General features: G+C 42.0%; 1 protein-coding gene across 16 annotated transcripts in view; it reads left to right on the top strand.

Moving 5' to 3' along the window:
• ERC2 (ELKS/RAB6-interacting/CAST family member 2) overlaps positions 1-15,672 on the top strand; it is a 918,423-nt gene that overhangs the window by 553,383 nt on the left and 349,368 nt on the right. For all 16 annotated transcript variants that reach the window (XR_012489712.1, XR_012489713.1, XM_074313131.1 and 13 more), the window contains one exon: positions 143-303. Coding sequence is in view for 14 of the 16 variants with exons in the window: in XM_074313131.1 (XP_074169232.1) it covers positions 143-303 (161 nt within the window). In the remaining 2 variants the exon portion in view is untranslated. The remainder of the gene's footprint in view (positions 1-142; positions 304-15,672) is intronic.

Genomic DNA, 15,672 nt, shown 5'->3' with positions numbered 1-15,672 from the left:
AAAGACTGGACTCTACGACCCAGTGCCCATTTCAAGGATGGCTATGATTCCTTTGTGCCTATTGTAAGAACACAAACTAGCAAGGAATGCTTTGTGCTTGAATGAAGGAGAAATAACACCCCACGTTCTGTGTCCATTTCAGATAGAGGAGCTGATGAATGCACTGGAGAAGACCAGACAGGAACTGGACACCACCAAGGCACGCCTCGCCTCCACACAGCAATCCCTGGCTGAAAAAGAAGCACACTTGGCCAACCTCCGAATAGAAAGGAGGAAACAGCTAGAGGAGATCCTGGAGATGAAGTGAGTACCCAGTTTTGCTTTCCTAGTCTCTCTTTTCTAGTTTCTCTTTAGGGATGGGGAAGGGAAGGCTAGAGAAGACGAAGACAGAGCTTGGAGAAAGAGTAATTTAGCTAACATTTGACTAGTCATTTCCAGGACTACGCTTCTTCTTTTTTTAAATTACACCTTCCATGTTCGAATTTGCACATTTTTCACATCTTTCATTTAAAAAAAAAAAGTATCGAGCATTAGATTTTGTGTGTCTGTGTTTTGTGGATGGTGCTAGTATTTGTAGGTCTGACACATGGTTCTGAGCTGGCAGAGAGACAGAGGCCTCGTTAAGCACAATGGTAATTTGAGCACTGCTCCGAGTTAAGTGGAAACTTTTCTGAGGAGGTATTTCCTAATTGTGACTATAACTTTGCTAATTATATTCTTTTCACTTGTGTACAATGCTTTGCTTGTGTTGGCTTTCATAGAGTCTCAAGGTTGGCACCTCTTTGTTTCGAAAGCAGGACTCTGATTTGCTAGGCTGACAAAAACAGGCTTAGAAATCCACTCATGCCCTCTACCCCGTCCTGGGGAAGGGGGGGTAAGGGGGGAGACTGGAACCAATCACTTTTCTTTGATTTAATCAATAAAGCATGACTACATGCTGGGTATTGGTCATTCCTGTGGGCCTATGACACACCATCTCCACTTAGGTCTTATTTTGTTCTCACAATGAAATAATACTGCCATGGAAGAACATAGCAAAGAAAATTGCTCAAAGATATTAGAAATAATCAATTGCTATAAATCGGTTTTTCAAGAAGTAGACAAGAAGCAGCATCTCTATAACTTTTAAAATGAAATAATTACTAAGATATAATTTAAATCCCACTTCCTTCCACAACAAGGGGAAATGTACATAATTAGGGCATCTTAAGCCGTAACACAGACTTTGAAATTGGTGGCTAGGTATGGAAGAATGACCTTATCCTGACCCCGCAAGTCTTACACATGGTTAACATTAAACCCAGAGAGCTTAGATCATGGAAAATATGGAATGAAATATTTTGAAAGATTTAATAATGAGGACAAAACTTTTATTCCTTGTCAACTACCTCAGTTTCTCTAAGACCAAAGAATAAGTAGTTATGTTTTCATATAAACTTGTATAAACTCACATTTTTCCTAATAAAAGATGATATAATAAAAACAGATATTATTATCCTCAGTTTAGAGGTGAGGGAACTGAAACTCAGAGAGATTTCAAGTAATTTGCTTAAGGCCATCTGGCTAGGATTAAAACCTAAATCTTCTACCTCAAGCTCCCTTTCTACTACCTCATTTTCTCATGGCGCTTACGTGAACTCCACCAAGCCCAGAACTTTTGTTGCTTGCATCAGTGCGGTAATCACACTGCCTAGAACATCGCCTGGCATACGGTAGGGGCTCAGTAATTATTTGTTGAATGAGTGCAGACATGGAATGTGGAGTTTGGATTTTATGTAACTGAGAAGCAAAGTATTTCAAGCATCTGTGTCATTATCACCTTGATCAATAATTGATTAACAATACCAGTACATTGATTTCATCAGCCTTTATTCTTTTTCATTCACTTCTGCCTCCTGGGTGTTGTTATGTGTCAAGTTCAGCCCAGTGTCTCTCATTTCTCTCCAGCTGTTTCCAAGTTAACTCTTTATCTCCTAGAGTGATTTATTATGCCATTTTAAGGAAACTTGCATTCCTTCCTGTTTCTAAAAACAGCACATTCTTTCAACGTTTTGAGAGAGCAAGTAATGGTGAGGCATGCTGGTTCGAGAGTCATCAGCCCTGGGTTGCAATCTGGTTGCTTCTACTTGGTAGCTGGGTGACTGGAGGGAAATGACCTTACCATCGCTGACCCTCCACTTTCCTCCTATAACGACTTTCCTGGGCTGGTTCTGGGGAAAGGCACTCAGAGCATGGCTTGGCACAGGGAAAATGATAGATGTGTGTAAATGGTGCTATCAGCCAATGCAAATATGTCATTTGTTTAGTATACTTTGTGAAGAATATCATTTATCTAAAATTTGGATTTATTTTTCTAAAACATATAAACCTTTTCCGTGTATATGTTTTCCCACTTAATTTCATGATTTCAGATAGCACCTAACTAAGACCTCTTTTGGTGAATTGCCACATTATTGCTGAAGTGCTTAATCTGCTACCCCTGCAAAATAAATACAAAATTCCTCTGTTAATTCCTTTGGTAAAAGTAACAGTGCCCTGCTTCATTAAGCTCAATATGGACCCCATTCACTATTTACCTAGCCCAAAAGCCCCACTTATGGGCTCCTTCCCAGGACTAGGGGGACACAGAGACAGGGTAATTATATTGCCTGAGAACCCCAACTAGATTCATCAGCCTCTTGGGCTGTTCAGGTCCACCGACTAGTTTGATTTATCTTGATGTTTAAGCTGAGTTGACGTGTTGGTTACTTGACATTAACCCAGTCAATGTAAGTGTGTAGACACAGTCCGATGGGTATATCATTGTCGGTACTTACTAGCGCTCTGTGCCAAGCATTGTTGGTTTTCTTTCAACTGGCAAGCATCATGCAAGCAACTTCAGGCCAAGTCGACCCGGTTTCCAATCCCCGGTGGGAAGGGAGAGGCTATGTGGTGTTGGGGGAAAGAGAGATGGGGCTATGAGTCACGTTAGGAGACATGATCTCTTAAGTCACCCGTTACAGGAGGTCACTCGCAGTTGCCTTGGGTTGCTCTTCAGTAACAGGGAGGTGATAATACTGGCCCTGCCTACCCTATAGAATTGTTGTAGGGAATTTTTTTTTTTTTAAGTACTGAACTGAAATTAATATAAAACAGCATATGTGAAAGTGCTTTGAAACATAAAAGGAACTTTTGAAATGAGAGGTGGTGTCTGTTAAATGCATTGCAAAAATCAAATGGCACAGAGTTTTAGAACTGGAAAGCAGCTGGGTCCAACCTCCCAGCCTGCATAAGCCAGACGCCCATCCATATAATTACTCATAAGGAATTCACCAGGCCCTGGTGAACACCATTCACATTGGAAGTCATGGGTTCATAGGTAGTGGTTCATGTTCCATGATTCTTACAGGTAGATCACTCGTCCTTATATGGAATTGAAATGGCTCTCCATGTAATCTTCCTACTTGTCTTGGTTTTTGTTCCACAGCTACATAGACTTTACCTGAACCCCATCCTGAGGCCAGAAAGCCTTCTAGGTATTTGTTTGGGTAATAATGTTTATTTTAGAAAAAAATAAGAAATATGAAGCAGCAAAAGTAAAAAACAGAATCACCCATGATGCCTCCATGCAGAGGTAAACACTGATGGCATATTGGTATATACCTTTACAAATACTGTTTACTTGTAAACAAAATTAGATCATGGTTTTATATTTTGTAAATCCTGCTTCTCTTGTTTACTGAATGTTGACTATCCTGCATGTCACAAACATAGAATTGTATTATTTTTAGTTATTCAACATATTGTCATATAGGTTCATCCTTTATTAGACATTTATCTCACTGACAATGTTTTGCTAACATGAAGAATGGTTTGATAAGCATTCTGCTGTTTTATTTTGTAAACTATTTTTAAATAATTATAGATCGATATGGAGTTACAAGTAACAGTAGAGAGGGGTCTCTTGTACACTTCACTCATTTCCCTCAATGGTAACATCTTGCATAGTTATATTATAGCACAGTATTACACTGGGAAATTGATATTGGTGCAATTCATCATCTTTATTTAGATTGTCTGGTTTTGCATGTACTCATTGTGTGTACACTTAGTTATATGCAATTTCAGCACATGTATAGATTTGTGTAACTACCAACACTGTTCCATCATTACAAAGATCATGCTACCTTTTGGTAGCTACACCCACAACCTAGCTGTTTCATGTTTAACCAGCGTTTTGTTTTGTGTTCTATTATTTGGGGATGTATGCCATACCTGTCCACATTTCCCCTGCCATTCTTCTTTGACAGGGCAGGAAATTCTCCCTTAGTTTAAATTTAGACTGAACTTAGAGTGAGAAAATATGGCTTCATTCTTCTAATTTAAATATTTCTCATGAGTTGGTTACATTTTAATTACAGTGGAATTCCTTTTAATGTTGGATATCTAGAACCTGGCAATGCGGTAGGCATTGGATAAGTGTTTGCGGAATAAAAGGCTGAATTACTTCAAAACTCAGAAAGATTCATTGAGCTTCTACCTTGTGGCAGATACTGTTCTAGATAAATAAACAGAAAAATCCCTCACGTTATCAAGCTTGCATTTTAGTAACATGAGTGAAGGAAATGAACGGACAAATAAGCAAATAAATAAATAGACGAATAAAGTAATTTCTTGTGAAACCAAAGAAGTTTGGAATCCCACTTAGAAAGCGATTTCCAACGGTAAGGAGTAAATAGAGACGTTGAAAACACAAGGAACCTTCCCATAGTCTGAGAACCCTTTAGCAACTCAAGGACAAAGCAGAGGCTTTGACTGTATTTCATGTACGATTCTTCCCCTCAACACCCCTTTCTTTACTTTGATCTTTATTGGTTGGTATTCTAACTGCCAGTCATTATTCCCACACTGGAAGAAACTAACAGTTCCCCACCGTATATTTTCATAGAAGAACATAATATTCGCTTTCCCTTGTGTATAAGATTATTCTTTTACTTAAAAAAATATCTAAAACCTCTTGCTAAAACATTTCCTAATGGTTCATCTTTGTTACATTTGCTCCTATTTTAAAGGGATTTTATTAAAATAATATTAAGAACATCATTCTATATGTTTGGTTTTATTAATGCTGGTTAATAAGCTTGCATTCCAGTAACCAAAGCTCAATTATTTAATTTGTGGCTGGTAAATTTGATATCTGTGGCTAAAAGGAACTGAAGGCCATGAGATACAGTACTGAAAACCTGTGTGCATTTGTACGGACAATTTAAACTTGCGTAGTAATTTAACACGCAGACAAGCTGGCTAACTGATATGTTCCATTGAGTATTAAATACTGAATGAATAAAGGTTTTGAGAGCTGGTTAATAGTTACATAATTTAAAGTATGTATTTTAGACTTTTTGTAGTGATTTCTTGTGTTTATGTCATGTAAAGATTTTAAGGGACCTTTACATTTTTAACTCATCTGATGATGATGTTGTGAGATCCACCTTAATTTACTGGGTATCGTTGCAGTTTCGACATCTTCTCCAGATAGCCTCGAAAGCCTTTGTATATACTGAGCTATTTTAAGAAGTTTACAGTGAGGTAAGGCAGCAGCTTATTCCAAAGCATTATCCTGTTGGCCTCTTTGATCTAGAATCCTTTCTGAGAGACCCACTCATTAGGTAAGTACCCTTCAAAGGAGAGGCATGGTGCAGAAAATGATATAATCAATTTATTCTTTACTTCATGCCAACATGAGAGAAGACAAATCACATTTCTTTAGGGAGGAGTCCTAAGTGCCTGGCAATTTGGAGAGGATAAATGGAGTCTGAAGAGTAGAGCTTTGAAGGCAGCCGTTAACTTAAAATTGATAAAGTCGGTGGCTATAGGGGTTTACCCTCTTACAGAAATGTTGTGGGGACTGAATGGAGTTATACATTTATGAGAAAGTTATTTTTAAGTAGTAAAAGGCCATAGATAGTTATGTTACATTAATATATAAGTTAGATAAACTCATTATTGTTAGCATACACTGACTTTGTCTTCAAATTCCAATCAGCCTATGCTTTCAATGATTTTGGGGGGCTACAATGCAATTTTTTTCTCTAACCAATAGTTTGTATAGAAGAACTTTGATATGTCCAATTTTAAAAATGTTAAATACTATGGTAATGTGTCCCAGAATGTCTCTCAGTCTTTATTACCTGCTCAGTTCTAAAAGTAAATTGTATCAGCTAGAATATTGATGAACTTGCCGCAGCTTTCTAAGTTACCTGCAGTGACTGAGGACAGGTGGCAGAGAGAGAGGGAATTAATATCACGAAGAACTGCTAATTCAACATCGATTGTGGTTTGAGCTGCAAACAGTCACATCAGGGCACAGTTGCTTACCGCTGGTGACTTCTGTTTCTCTCTTGTAACCCTGAAGCTGGTGGCTTAGAGCTTTTCGTGGGAGAGAAAAGACTTACTGTACACAAAATTTACAATGAGTAAATAAAACTTTACTACAAAGAAAATATCTTTCGGATAGTGGAATGGCCTAATTAGCTTCAAATGCAAAGCACAGAAAACCCCACATTCCAGAAGCTCATACAAGTAGCTGTGTCGTCAGCAGGAACCCACAATCTTTCTGTCTTGAGCCTGTGCCATTGTCAGCGTATGGCTTTCACCTCATGATGCAGATTTTGCCTCAGCTTCAGGCATCCCATCCGCGTTACAGCCAGGAGAAAGGAAAAAGGAGAAAGGAACCTCCCTGTCCTTTAAGTTGCACATACCGTGCATTACCATCCGAGACATTTAACAGTTCATTCAGTAAATCGTTGTTGAGTATCCACTACGTGCAGGAGTGTTCTACGTCTTAGGCACTGATCTAAGCACTGTTCTAAGTGAACAGAAAGGACAAAGGTCCCTTTATTCCCGGAGCTTACATTCTAAGTAGGTGCAGGACTAGTGCAGGGGAAGGGGCTCATTGGCCATCATTTTAGTCACATGGTCGCACTTAGCTGCAAAACAAGCAGGGAAGGGCAGCCGTTGGCTGGATGACTCTCTGCCCAGTTAACATTCAGAGAACCTAGTACCGAGGAAGAAAAGGGGCAAAGAGGCATTGGGAGTAATTAGCAGTCTTTGCTGAAATAAACAAAGTATGAAAAAAATGTGCCACTGATACATTTCCTCACTGAGCGTTTAACAACAACTTTGCAACTCCATATAGAGATAATATTCCTAAGAGACATTTATGCATACGCGTGTATGTTTAGTATATACTAAGTTCATTTCTGTGTGCCAGCGATGGTAAACTATGGGCAAGTCATGTGGTGAGTAAATGGGTCAAGGGATATCTGAAAATCCCGTCATGCTTGGGATAGCTGATGGGTAAGGGGCATTAGGTCTACAGGGGACAAAGAAGCAGGTGCATCCTTCAACTATTGAAGGGGTGACATGAAAGAAAAGAAGTGGACCTAACTTATGCTACCTCAGAAGATTGTGCTAGAGCTGGCGTGTAGAATATAAGAGGAGGGAGACCTACCTGCAATGCTTTGTGGAACTTTGTCGCACTGAGAACTCTGCAGCCTTGTGAGGTAGCCCCTGAAGTTTGTCAGCAAGTCCTGTGGGGGAGAAAATCACAGGTGCTGGGGGCTACATCCCGGGAGGAGGCGGCAGGACGATCTCCACAGTTCCTTCCATTGTGGAGTTCTACCCATAATTCCACTAAATAAATGACCTGAAACATGGATAACACAGAGGGTACCAAAAACATGTATACACATTTTAAGAGATGTTATCTATGCTCAAGCAGTAGTTCGCCGTAATCAGAAGTGTCTGGATGCTGATGGGAACCACTTTGAGCACCTCTTGTAATTGCAGAAGTCGAACATGACTATATATTGAGTATTACAATTTTAATACAGTTTTTCCTTTCTTCAAATGTGTATACATTTTTTTGGCACCCTCTGTATCTAGGCGATGTTGGAGTCTTCTTTTTTAATTCTCTTGAGGAATGCTATTTGAAATCAGAAACTCTTTCCAAAAGCCAAACACGACCGCTTGGTTTAGTCCAGTGCCCTGTCTAATAAGACCACAGTAGAATTTCCCTGCATTTACTTTTTGTAATACTCTTTAAATGTAAAATATATGAGCCAAGCAGAGATGTGTTCCACAAGTCATTATAGAGAATCAGTGGTTTAATTCCATGTCAGGTAGAACCAAGGACCCTTCGCTCTTCCTGCCTCAAGGAATGTACTATCTCTGACTAAAATGCCTTCAGAGAATTAAGCTAGTCCAGGCCTTTGTACTGTTTACTAAATGTTTATTATATGTCAGGCAGGGACTAGGTACTAAACCCGCAGATTGCTGCCACCTCCTGTGAGACAGAGAGTGCTGTCACCCCCACTGTGTAGATACAGAAACTGAGGCTCAGACAGCTGGAATTCACATACATGTTGGTTTGACAAGATAGTCTGTGACCTTAACCACTAAGTACTGTCTCCTAGTGAAACTCGGAATGTCATTGTAAGAATTTCAAGTCTGGGAATGGCAGAATCAGTTTAGATTAAATAGTTGGAGGCAGTGGGCCAATGGGTGGTTCTCCTGGCTTCACTCAGGGGAGCAGGACAGCAAGCTGGAGTGATGGGTAGGAGGGAGGGGACAGGAAGAGAGTGAGCTGGAGGAGGCCTTTGAAGTTGGCTTCCTTATCTTAAAACAAAATACGGGACACACTGTCTTCTGGCCAAAAACATGCACTGTATGTATAATTTTAACAGTGAAAAATGTCAGTCAAAAAGACCCTTAGCCTGGTGGTTTTTAATGGAAATACAAACATTTTCTGAGCTAGAGCAGTATAATCTTTCAGCTTAAATAATCACAATCAGTAGTTAAATAATCTAAATGCTGGTATCATAGAGCTTAAATAAGTCCAAGTACCATACTTCATGTTATCTCCATCCTCATAACAGCTTCATGGGGGCTGGGGAAGGTCAACCATTGAAAAAGAGAAAAAGCAAAGTAAGGCCTTCCAACTTCCTAAGGCAGGGCCACGCCAAAGGGGCGGTTCTAATCCTTTCTTCAATCCAAGAGCAACATCTTCTTGAGGAAATTGTGAAGTACTTGATCTAACACTGTGGGGGGTGCTGTCAGGTTTCACCCCAGGAGCCAGGGAATGGGGCAGCTACATCACACAAAGAGAAACCAGACAGTATAGCCCGGGTCATACAGCAAGGCCCGAACCAATAATTCTCTGGTATAGTGAGCCCGGCTTTCGGGACTTGAGTTCACAGCCTGAGTCTGCCAATTAAAGCTGAGTGAGCCGAGGCCAGTCTGACCTGGTGTTTCCAACTATGAACAGGGCTGGGGAGTCAGATGACCATGTTGAGAGTCTGTGATTCTTTAAGCAGTGGTCCTCACCCTGGAGTGGAAGGGGGTATTTTGCACCCTAGGGGACAATTGGCAAAGTCTAGAGACATTTTTGGTTGTTACCATTGGAAGGGAGATGCCAAGGGCATCTAGGGGGGATAGAGGCCACAGAATGCTGCTAAACATCGTACAGTGCATCGGACAACCTTGCCCAAAACAAAGAATTATCCAACCCCAAATGCTAGAAGTGCCAGGGTTGAGAAACCCATAACTAGCTTCTCTTTTTTAAGACTTGTGTTTATTGACCTAGGGAAGAGAGAAAAGCTTTGTTGGGTCTCACCTCTAATTTAACTTGACTTATTTGCAGAGAGGACTCACACAGGAGGTGTTCACATTCAGGATCACCAAAGGGTGTGGTGGCCTGGAGACTTCCCATTTTCCATAGATGACTTTGACCTCTTAACTCTGGCTTGCTTTCTTAGGACTGTAGACCAGCTCACCATGTAGCTCCCCAGTGGAGTTGGCACAAGTCTCAGATCCAAATCCCCAGGAGACTGCTCCCTATAAGATGTATATCCTGGGTAAGGTACAAAAGACCTGCTCCATTAGTGCTACTGGTTAGCAGACCACACATTCCTGTCCAGCTCCAGTGCTCCATCATTGTTTAACCTGTGACTCTTTCTGGTCCTCAGTTTGCCCATCTATAAATTAAGGGTATGAAATTGTCCAGTCCTCTAGTCAACCCTATAAATTGATGCCCCTTTTACTCTCTGTCCACCTTTGTCCCTCCCTTCCATTTGTTTCTTCACCACATCCCTCTGGGAAGCTAGGTGTCTTCTTAGGGAACCACTTCTTGCAATGATCATTTAGAGCAGAAAGAAGAAAAATGAGGACACTGCAAAGGTGAGAGATTGTATGCCAGAGCAGGGGCCAAGGGCACCAGTGAGCAACAGACTGTTGCCCAGATGCCAGCTGCCTACCAGACTGCAACAGGCAGGACTGAGGGAAAATCCCTGCTTGAGGGGGGAGTGGTGGCCGGGAGGGGGAGATGGTTCTCCGTCTCCCTGTAGTATCTTCTTTATGCAGGTAAAACATGTCCAGGTATTATCAGAGGATGCCTCAGCCCTGAGGATGTAGAGAGTAAACATCAAAATCTGCATCCCCATTGGAAGGGGGCATCACAAAAGGTTCCACATCAGTTAAGACTTCCAGGGTTACAGTGTGAGGCAGGCGTAGCATGGAGGTGGGGAAGGCTTTTGAATGAGCTTGGGAAGAATTTAATAAACGTTTGTTGAAGGAATGAATGAATGCTGATGACGATTATACTCTGCCCCTTGCTAGTTGCCTCTTCCTTCCCTCACCTTCTTCACTCCCACCTTCTCCTCCATCTAATTTCCTCTTTCTTCTTCTTCCTCTCTTCCCCTGTCCTGTACTATCCCTTACCTTTCTCTCTACTCTTCTTCCTTTCCCCTATTTCCTTCCTCTATTCTGGTGCCTTATGGAGTCTTAGGGATCAAAATATTTTCTGGATTGTCTCAACATAATCGTCTTGCTAGATTTTAGCTTTGACTATTGAGCAGGCGGCAGACCAAGCACCTGGGAAGGAGGGGGGGAGGGGAGGGGAGGGGAGGGGAGGGGAGGGGAGGGGGGGAGAGAGGGAGAGAGAGAGAGAGAGAGAGAGAGAGAGAGAGAGAGAGAGAGAGAGAGAGAGAGAGAGAGAGAGTTTGTATACGCACACACATGTTTGGGGGCAGAGAAGGCACTGGCTCTGGCATCCTTGCCTGGAGAATGATGTATCGAAGGGCAGACTACTCGGTTCCCCAGGAGCAAAACGATTGAGAACTGTAACCTGAAGCCAAGCTGCCAGTCAAGTACGGCCAAAGTCTTTAGTTTTCCAGTCACGGAATTTGGGAACCAACAGATTGTGACAATTCAAAAGCAGTGTTTGACTTGATCTTTGGGTTAAGCCAATATCCCTGGGATCTTAATTTGAACCTGCAGGAGGCTGTGGCCAACTTTGAGAAGCTGTTATTCCTCACACCCGATGCTTCGCTTACTCGAGGAGATTTGCAGAGTGCACTGCAGCTACTGCCAGCATGCAGTTATGATAGAAGTTAAATGGCTGTCTTTCTGTTCTGTTTTGAACTTGGTGTTTGTGTGTTCACTTCATGGGCCCTGAGCTTAGAGCTTCTTTCTCCTCCTGGCTCTCTCAAAGTTTTCTTGGAAAACTTTCCCTATAATGTATGTCTAAGACTTCTGTCAGCTAAGGCTTTATTCTAAGGCAGTATGGGATTGGGTAGGCCTAGTTCTTATTCTCTGCTGTAGCCTACCCCCTGCCATCCTTTGGAACGGGGGACTGTGCCCTGGGAAGCTGCCACCCACCCATGGAATGCATCGCTGCGGTTCCCTTTCTGGCTGACTCCTGGTTGGGTCCAGGGCCAGTCGGAAGCACTGCAGGAGATGAGAGTGTTGGTGAGATAAAGGCTAGAGAATCTCCTCCCTGTTTCTTTCTTGCTTTGGGGCCATGTCTCTGGCAGAAGGGACTTCTCTCTATGACTGTAGCTCCCTCTTGGCAGTGCCCCATCCATGGCTCTCCCGGTACTGGGATTACCTCATGTTTCCTTTTGCCACTTTAGCCTGAGGTACAGTAGGAAATGCCCACTTTTGCCAGTTTCTGAGTGCCTGCACATGGCTTATCTGTTTCAGGAACTCTGCCCACTTCTCCTGTCGTCCTTTCATTGAAGTCTCCTCATTGAACCCATCTATAGTGGATTCTGTTTCTTGCTGGACCCAGACCAGTACAGTGGGGAAGGCCATGGTGCTGTGGTCACATGTGTGAAATTTAATAAGATGATTTGAGAAAGCGTTGTTAGAAAATGTTTATATTTCACATATTAAGTAATTTGGAAAAAGCAGATTGCTTGATACTAAAGTCAAAACACTAAAACAAAACTGCCATTCTGTGGTTTTCTAAAAACAGTTGGCTTCCAAATGACCCTTCAACATGAATGACTGCTACGGCCCCAACCTCAGAAAGATGTGGGGCTGATGTTCTCTGAGTCAGCCGCAGCCTTAGGATTAATGAAGACAGACCCCCCCTGCTCCCACCACATACAAGGACAAAAAAATCCCTCTCTTATTCTTCAGGCTTGGGGATAGTTGGTTTGACTGAACAAGGAAAAGGTTCTTAAGATGGAAGGAAAGAAAATTTTCATGGGCCCTGGCTAGAGCATAAGTCAGCACCCTCCAGGCCACGGGTAGCATTCCTTCAGCCAAGCTCAGAACATTTGGGGTTCCCATAAAGCTAAAGGGATCGCAGCTTTGAGCAGAAACTGCTCTAATAAAGCGGTCTAGACTGAGGAACAAGCTAAGCACTCCTTCTCATTGATTCAGTCATTTATTCAGTCATTGACTCAGTCACTCCTAAAACAAATCATTCTGGGCAATCTGTTTATTGAGAGAATGAGTAAACAATCTGATGTCCAATCCACGGATTAGAAATCTGAATGCAGAATTACAGCTGGGCTAAGTGTGTACAAAAGGAGTTTTGTGGAGTAATGAGATCATACGGAAGATGGTAGAATGGCTCCCTGAGGATGTGGCTATGAGCCATGATGTGTTGGGTGAGTGGAAGTTCATTAGGTGAAGAGGTGGGGTGCTGAGTCAGGTCAGGTGGGGGAGCATATTTCAAGAGGAGGCAGCCGCCTGTGCAAAGGCCCTGTGGCAGAAGGAAATGCCATGCCCTTTTCATTAGTTCACAGGAGGCCTGTGTGGCTGGAGCACAGAGACCAAAGGGGGAAAAGCAGGATTGATTGAGACTCGAGGGGTGGTGGAGGCCTTGGGGGCCATGGTCAGATTATTGATGTTTATCTTAAGAAGAACAGGAACCCATGGAAGGGGAGTGACATGAGGGGATTATGATTTGAAAATAATTGAAAGCAATTGCAGTGTCCTTACCATGTGCCACAAGCTTTTAAAGCACTTTGTAAATATGACTTATTGATTCTTGACAACAACCTCTAAGATAAGTATTGTTATCTTCCCATTTTACATTTGAAGAAAGAGAGGTTAGGAACTAGCCCAAGGCCACATAGCAAAGGTGAGATCTGAATCTCTCAGGTGTGTCACGGAGTCTGACTACATACTTGACCACTACACCAGACTGCTCCTGGCTTTTGTGCAAAGGATAGTTTTGGATGTGGACAGATTAGTTAGGAAGTTGCTATAGTCTTCCAGGTAGAGAGAGCTTGCGTTGGGATTTTGGCAGTGCAGATGGAAAGAAGTGGAAGACTTCCCGAGACCTGCAGGAAGCGGGATGTATAGGACTGGGCTTCGACTGGCCGTGGGAGTGGTAGAGATGGGTGCCCCTCCCTTTCCTGTCTTCCTGCCGGCACCAGGCTTAGCTGTCCTGGGCACTTGCATTCCTCCATGCACGGGTGCTGTGAGGGAATTGTGGCAACTATTTCTGTAGTCCAGGGGTCTCAACAGCAGCCCTACTGACACTGGGATGGATAATTCTTTGCTTTGGAGACTGTCCTGTGTTTAGTAGCATCCCTGGCTTTTACCTACTAGATGCCAGTAGCAATTCTCTCCTCCAGCTGTGACAATCTAGATATTGCCAGAAGTCCCCCAGAAGGCCCCCAGAGTAAAAAGAACTGGTCTAGTCCTAGCATGCATGTGCTCATAATTTCTCACCTTGGACCAGCAGCCCAGTTCCTTTTGGAATACCATGGGTTGTTGACCCAGTGTGTTAGTGGCACTAGCAGCATTTGAACATTGGTCCAGGCCTAGTGTGCAAGCCTTCTCCAGGCTGGAGCTGGATGGCCCCAGACCAGATTGATTTAGAAAGCTTAGAAAGAAGCCTCCTTCATGTTCAACAACGTTATGTAACAGTCTTCAGTGAGGAAGCCTAGACATCTGGCCATCATTCAGAGTCCTTTTCTTTGGGGACACAGGCTCTTAAGTTGTACGCAACTGATTTCAACATGAACTTCCTATAATCTTCCCTTATGTTTGAGCATTGCCTGCATCTTACGTTTCTGAAGCAACTATTTCCTGAACAGCTCCAGAGCTTTTCTACTCAGATTTTCATTTGTTTAGAAGGCCTTTCAATGAAGAACATGTTGAAGTGAAATGGGCTTCTCATTTGGAAAGGCGAATTTATCAACTGCCTCTATTTAGAGGAGAAGAGAATTTTAAAGAATTTTGGTCAATTGAAAAGTCCCTACTAAATCATATTTTTTCATAAAGTACCTGGAGGAGCCTGCCTTTTAATGTGGGATCCATGCAGATATCTGAGGAGAAACACACGAGCACCCAAATGAGATATGGCTGTAACTCTGGTATTGAGTGGTGGTTTCTCTTCCTTCAAAAGTAGGGGGTGCCTCCGTGGAACAAAGAGGAGTATTTTTATGAGAATCGTCTCTTCCCTCATTGGTGTTCTAACGGGCTTGGATAAATTATAATTAGATCTTTATTTTTAAATGTCAATTATATACAAAAGTAAAATGGACCTCAACCATACACTTCACCCAACTTCAGCAGTATTTAACACATTGCCAATCCTGTTTCCTTTCTCTCCCACATTTCTCTATTCCTATCCCTGAGTTATTTTGAAGTAAATCCCAGACATTATATCATTTCATCCATAAATATTTCAATGTAAACATTCATTTTTCAGATAAACATTTTCGACACCAAATTGCAAACACTTTAAGGAGGAGAAGAATTCTAAAGAAGGCCTTTCCCTACAAAGTTGAAACTCTCTGGGAGAGGCTTAGATTTAAATTTTTTAAAAAAAATCTAGCTATAAAACAGCAAAATGGAACAGTTAGTGGTATTGCACAGGAAAGTCAGGAGGATTAACACCCGTTGACACGTTTCTTAATTGCTTTTCTGCTCTCTTCTCCCTTGCTTACACTTAAATTTCAGTGTTACCGTTACTGACGTAACTACATCTGGGGTCAAGTTTTCATTATCTACTAGCAATCATTGACATTTCCACACAAAACTGGAAGGGAAGGCCCTTTCTTGATTAGATCTCTTTTCAAATTCTTCATTGAATGGTAACTCTTCAGGATTTTGAAGAAATGAAACAAAAAACAACTTTCAAAGTGTGAACCTGAACTGGTGGTTGGTCACATCTTTTGCACCTAAGGGATCTTGGATCTTGATTAATGGTAGCTTTTCTGCATAGAATGAAATGGAGATTAAGCTCTCTTTGTAATAATAGACTCCTGAATCTCTGTGGAAGCCCAAACAGATCCACTCAGCTTCTTGCACTGTTTTGGTTAATTATCACACATGCTTGCCCTGAGAAACCCCCATTTCACTGGGAAAACAACATTAGTTTATGCA

The sequence above is a fragment of the Rhinolophus sinicus genome, linkage group LG10, assembly GCF_036562045.2.
Source record: "Rhinolophus sinicus isolate RSC01 linkage group LG10, ASM3656204v1, whole genome shotgun sequence".
Taxonomy (NCBI): domain Eukaryota; kingdom Metazoa; phylum Chordata; class Mammalia; order Chiroptera; family Rhinolophidae; genus Rhinolophus; species Rhinolophus sinicus.
The sequence above is the reverse complement of the archived record's forward strand: the minus strand, read 5'-3'. Positions and strand labels throughout refer to the sequence as shown.